The sequence below is a fragment of the Atta cephalotes genome (genome assembly GCF_000143395.1).
Source record: "Atta cephalotes unplaced genomic scaffold scaffold00070, whole genome shotgun sequence".
Taxonomy (NCBI): domain Eukaryota; kingdom Metazoa; phylum Arthropoda; class Insecta; order Hymenoptera; family Formicidae; genus Atta; species Atta cephalotes.
In genome coordinates, this window is record NW_012130134.1 from 854,749 (window position 1) to 860,501 (window position 5,753).

Genomic DNA, 5,753 nt, shown 5'->3' on the forward strand with positions numbered 1-5,753 from the left:
TTTTACGTTTACGTACGTAATAAATAATAATATAGCGACTACCTACGTACGGTAGTACTACTACTACTATATAAATAATAGTATATATATATATATATATATATATATATATATATATATATATATTTAATTATGTCATGCGTTGCATAATTATATATAACAATGATACACTTTTCGGGAAGAAATCGGACTCTCACTGCTTCGTTATTTTTGGATCGCGTAATAATTAATTAGATACTATTTTATCGAAATGATAATTACGCTTCTTCCACTTTAAAGATATGATTCTTAAAATCATAAAATTCTTGAAGACATTTTTGTAAAAAGTATATATGTCGCAGTTTTATTATAATTTACTTACAAAATATTTACTATTACAATTCTATAAACTTGTAGTTTCAATTATACTAAGAAAATATGTCGCATAAATCGTTAAAAATTGCATCTTTACAATCATATTGTGTTTGATAAATATAATAATTAACTCTGTATTAAAAGTGTTATTATATGACACTTCATAAGGCAAGGTTGTCTTAAAAGATAAAACCTTGTACCTCATTACATTAATTTTCACGTAGCTTTGATTATCTTTAATTAATAAATTCTTATTTCTAATCGTACAAACATCTAAGTACCGATGACATCCGCATGACATCCGATTCATCTTTTTTGATAGATCATAAGTGGTATGGTTCATATTTTCATTAAACTGATAAATAAATATGTCACGTTTTAATACTTATTTACAAGCTACATGTATTCCATCAATGTCTTCGGTTGATTTTGATACAAACTAATCGATAAAATCAGATTGTAATAATAATAATAATAATAATTTTAGTAATTGTTACATTGTCAATTAATATCAATAATAACAATATTACTAAGTAGTATTAATAATTATTTTTGTTGTATTAGAATAGGAATTAGTAATATGAAATTGGATTAAAATTTAACATTTATTTAATAACAATAATGAAAAATATTTAATACTTTTAATTTAATTAATTAGTAAGATGTAATTGGACAATGATGAATACATCCAGCAGATTTTTAATATTATTCACTCATGAGTTCATTACAAGATTTCCGTTAAATACTCTTCCTTGATGCGATTTTACATCAAAAATATTTATTGCACAAATTAACTTATTTATGATTTATTACATACGTTAATGTAATAATGATGGCAAATAGATTTGAAAAACTGAATTATATTGCAATCAAATTTAAATTGACAGATCATTTTATCAATTTTTTATATTGCTTTTTGTACGCTGCATTAATAACTATGTAGCAAAAAGACTAAAAGACAAAAACTTTTAATACTAGAATTTTTAGAATTTGATAAAATAATATTTTTTATATTTTACTAATAAATGTGTTTTATATTATAACATATGAATATAAAATTGAAGTGGTTTAAATTTTTTTTAATTAATTATATAATTTAATATAATTGTTAATATGAAAAAATATATATGTATTGTATAAATATATTTTACTACTAAAGCTAATCGGAACACATACAATGATATAAATAGCATCAATTATCTACGTGGAAGTTCCAGAAAAGATGAGTAAACAGTTAAGCAGAATAATCAAATTCCTTATATGTAAAAGTGTAAATGCAATATGAATAATCGATCACTGTATTGCATATACGCAAGTATAGAGGCTCGTATTTACACGTCATCCGGCATTAACGAAAGTTGTCGTTAGGTACCGTAAGTTTCATTATTACAAGCTTCATGTTTATCCAATCCGCGGCGGCAAGTACTCACGATCAGGCTTCGCTGGTCCTTGCGGTGGGAACGGTGAACCTGTCTCAGGTTTTCCAGGGATACCTCCTGGCCCGGAAGACCCACTTGGGAATGCTGGACCACTTGGTCTACCGCTGGGATATCCATTTGGACCTTGTGGACGACCTGGTGCACCCGGGAAGCTTGGGCCTTGTGGACCAGTGGGTCCTTGAGTTTGTCCTGGATATCCTGGAGATGGTCCACCTGGTGCTGGATATCCCGGACCACTAGGTCCTTGAAGTCTCATCGATGGTCCTTGAGGTCTCGTCGATGGTCCCGGACCATTAGATCCTTCAGGTCTTCTAGGATATCCTGGTCCACCTAGCCCTTGAGGCCCTTGAGGACCCGATGATCCTGATGGCGGACCTAAATATCCAGGACCTGGTCTACTTTGCGGTCCCGGACCGGATGGAGCTCCCGGTCCTCCTGGATAACCTGGACCGCCAGGCCTTGACGGACCTTGAGGTCCTGATGGACCTTGAGGTCCTGATGGACCTTGAGGTCCTGATGGACCTTGAGGTCCTGATGGACCTTGAGATCCTGATGGACCTTGAAGTCCCTCTGCTGGATAACCTGGACCGCCAGGACGTTGTGGGCCTCCTGAATAACTAGGACCGCTTGGACTTCCTGGATAACTTGGGCCACTAGGAACGCCTGGACCTACTGGAAAACTTGGACCACCAGGAGCGCTTGGACCTCCTGGATAACTGGGACCACTAAGAGCGCCTGGACCTCTTGGATAACTCGGACCACTAGGAGCGCTTGGACCTCCTGGATAACTTGGACCACCTGGACTACTAGGAACACCTGGACCTCCTGGACTACTAGGAACACCTGGACCTCCTGGACCACTAGGAACACCTGGACCTCCTGGATAAGTACTAGGTCTAGAAGGTCCTGCAGGTCCTTGACCTTGTGCCCCCATTATGGTGTAGTCATAAATATTTTCATTTAAATAGTAAAGGCTTGGCGCAGAGTTACAGTCGAATTGATTCCACCATACACAAACGAAAAATTGTTGATGGAAAATTGTTCCGTTTGGACAAAGGAAATCGTAGGTCTTATTGTTGGCACATATATGAAAAACTTGGCACTGAGCTTCCACATCGGCATAATAACCAGGGAATTGTTGGGCATCGCAACGGAAACTGGTCTCCGGAATTTCACTGTATATAGGATAATCGCGACCAGGTTCGCCAGGAATAGCTGAATAATCACCTTCATCATATGTTCCCTCATCTTCATGTGTATATTCGCCAGGTCCGCTAGAACCTACTGGATGACCAGCTCCCGGAAATCCTGGTGCTTGCGGGCCTGGTCCACCTGGCAATCCTCCTGGTCTTTGCGAGCCTGGTGCTTGCGGGCCTGGCCCACTTGGGAATCCTGGTCCTTGCGGACCTGGTGCTTGCGGACCTGGCCTACCTGGGAATCCTCCTAGTCCTTGCGGGCCTGGTGCTTGCGAGCCTGATCTACCTGGAAATCCTCCTGGTCTTTGTGGGCCTGATCCACTTGGGAACCCTCCTGGTCCTTGCTGGCCTGGTTCACCTGGGAATCCTCCTGGTCCTTGTGGGCCTGATCCACTTGGGAACCCTCCTGGTCCTTGCGGGCCTAGCCCACCTGGAAATCCTCCTGGTCCTTGCGGACCTGGGCCGCCTGGATAACCTCCTGGTCTTTGCGCTTCTGGTCTACCACTAGGATAGCCGCTAGTAGAGGGTCCACCTTGTGGACCAATACTTTGGAGACCATTTGTTCCTCCTGGATGTCCTCCCTGAAGGCCTGGACCGCTAGGTGGTCTTTGAGTACCTCCAGGATAGCCAATTCCTGACCCTCCACTAGGATATCCACTTTCCGGGCCACTAGGCTTTTGTACTTCACCGAGATAACCTCCAGGAGCTTGACCGCTAGGGTATCCTTCACTTGGTCCTTGTCCACCCGGTCGACCAGTAGGATATCCAAGACCTGGTTTTCCCTGGTCGGGCCCACCACTCGGGTATCCGGAAGGTCTTTGCGCACTTGGAAATCCACCTGGTCCTTGCCCACCAGGTCTGCCACTAGGATATCCACCACTTGGCCCTGTTGGAAATCCTTCTGGTCCACTCGATATACCGGGACCCGTTCCTGGCCTTCCTGTTGGTTCACCGCTCGGAAATGGAATCGATGGTCGTCCACTAGGATATCCCTCCGAAGGTCCTGGACCTGATGGAAAGCTAGGCTGTTGTCTCCCTGGTTGAGCACCGCCTGAGCGTCCTGGAAATCCCGGTCCCGATGGATAACCACCTGGTCTTCCAGATTGTCCACCAGGAGTTCCTTGTTCTCCAGAAACTCCAGGTGTACCTGGACCACCAGAAGGATATCCTCCGGGAGCAGTTAGAAATCCTCCTGGTTTACCAGTTCCTCCTGAAGTACCTGGTATAAGTTGATTTGCCGGTCTAGGATAATTATATCCCTCGTCATCAGCCTGTAACGTTAATTATGATGTATAGAAAATATCGATTAACTTATAAATAGAATCGATAAGCAATTTTTTGTGAAGAAATAAGTAAAAAAACATAAAATAAATAATTTTTTCTTAGAAAATTAACTTCTAATAATTTTTTTATAAATTAATTTTAAGAAATTAAACTTATTATCCCAAGTTATTTAGTAAAAAAAAATAAAAAAAAGGTAAATAATTATAATATAAATAATACGTATTTACTTATATATAATCCGATTTAAATAGGTTTATTATATATCATTTCAGTATTAGTTGAAATTACGATACTCTTGAACGGTTAATTATATCAGATTTATAGATTCCGGCATCGTTAGAATGCTTGTAGAAAAGTTTGAGAGCGTCTTCTCATTTCTCGATCATTGTGAAGTTACAACAGTTACAGTCACGACTGATTAATATGAGAGTGCTTGATAAAGTGCGCAACTAAAAATACTGTTTCATAAGGTAGGAAAGAAGATGCAAAGAGATGTGTTGATTGCGAAAAATTAAAATGATTATATCGCATTGATTTATATCGTCTTTAATATATCGTTTTTATGAGTAGATTAAAGAAAGTTAAAAAAACAGCATTTATAAATAAAGTAAATTAGTCGTAAAAAATTGCGAATTATGTTAAGAGATATATTATCTGAATACTTTATTTTGACGTAATCTATAATTAGAGAATTACTTACCAAAGCTGTACAAGTGACAGCCAGCAAGACTGAAACAAATCAAACAAGATGTTATTTTTTTCAAATACCTTGACAAATTGCAATTTTTTTTATTGGACATAATTGTTACAACAAGCACGTTACAAATCCATCAAAGGAAGAATTTTGATTATGACATCAATTATCTCAAGTGCTAACGGCTGTGTGCTGTCGACGCCGCCTCCAGTAACAGCTGCAATAATTCGTCGCGATGGCAAGAGGTTGCGTGCGAATCTCACAGAAGAGAAATGTGTCTTGAAAAATCTCTGACATAACTTCCCGTCTAATTAATTAAGGAGCATTGTCAAGCACGTTCAGAGCGTAGGCATGGAGAAGTTACGAGTTCTTCGCACGCTTGCCTGTACGTAAATAGCATCAAAAAAATGAAGAGGAATAAACGCAGAAGAAAAGATCGCGCGTGCAGAAGAGAGAAAAGGAGAAGTGAACAGTATGAACAAACTGCACGAATGCGTGTGGTATGTTACACGAGAATTGTGAAGACCGTGCACATTTTCGCAATGACACTGGTTTACGGATCACGCAAGCTACTTGTTAAGCAGATACAGAACTCTTTCTTGGGCATGCAAGAAAATCCAAATGGTAATCTCTTGTAAAGTATCACTTTATGAAGTGATGTTCTCAAATAATACTTATTTATTTCGTTTACATATAAAAAACGCGTGCGATGAGAAAGAAAATCTTTCAGCACTGCTTTTTTTAAATTTCCACATCATCTTATTTGCAAATTATAAAACTTTATTG

The 5,753-nt window shown here is 38.7% G+C and overlaps 1 protein-coding gene across 1 annotated transcript in view; it reads right to left on the minus strand.

The window, feature by feature from the left end:
* Nucleotides 1-1,755: 1,755 nt before the first annotated feature.
* Nucleotides 1,756-5,753, minus strand: part of LOC105624017 (collagen alpha-5(IV) chain) — a 6,038-nt gene continuing 2,040 nt past the window's right edge. Inside the window, exons 2-4 of the mRNA XM_012205387.1 lie at nucleotides 4,974-5,002; nucleotides 3,276-4,260; nucleotides 1,756-3,101 (exon numbers count right to left, since the gene is read on the minus strand). Coding sequence (XP_012060777.1) covers nucleotides 1,756-3,101; nucleotides 3,276-4,260; nucleotides 4,974-5,002 — 2,360 coding nt within the window. The remainder of the gene's footprint in view (nucleotides 3,102-3,275; nucleotides 4,261-4,973; nucleotides 5,003-5,753) is intronic.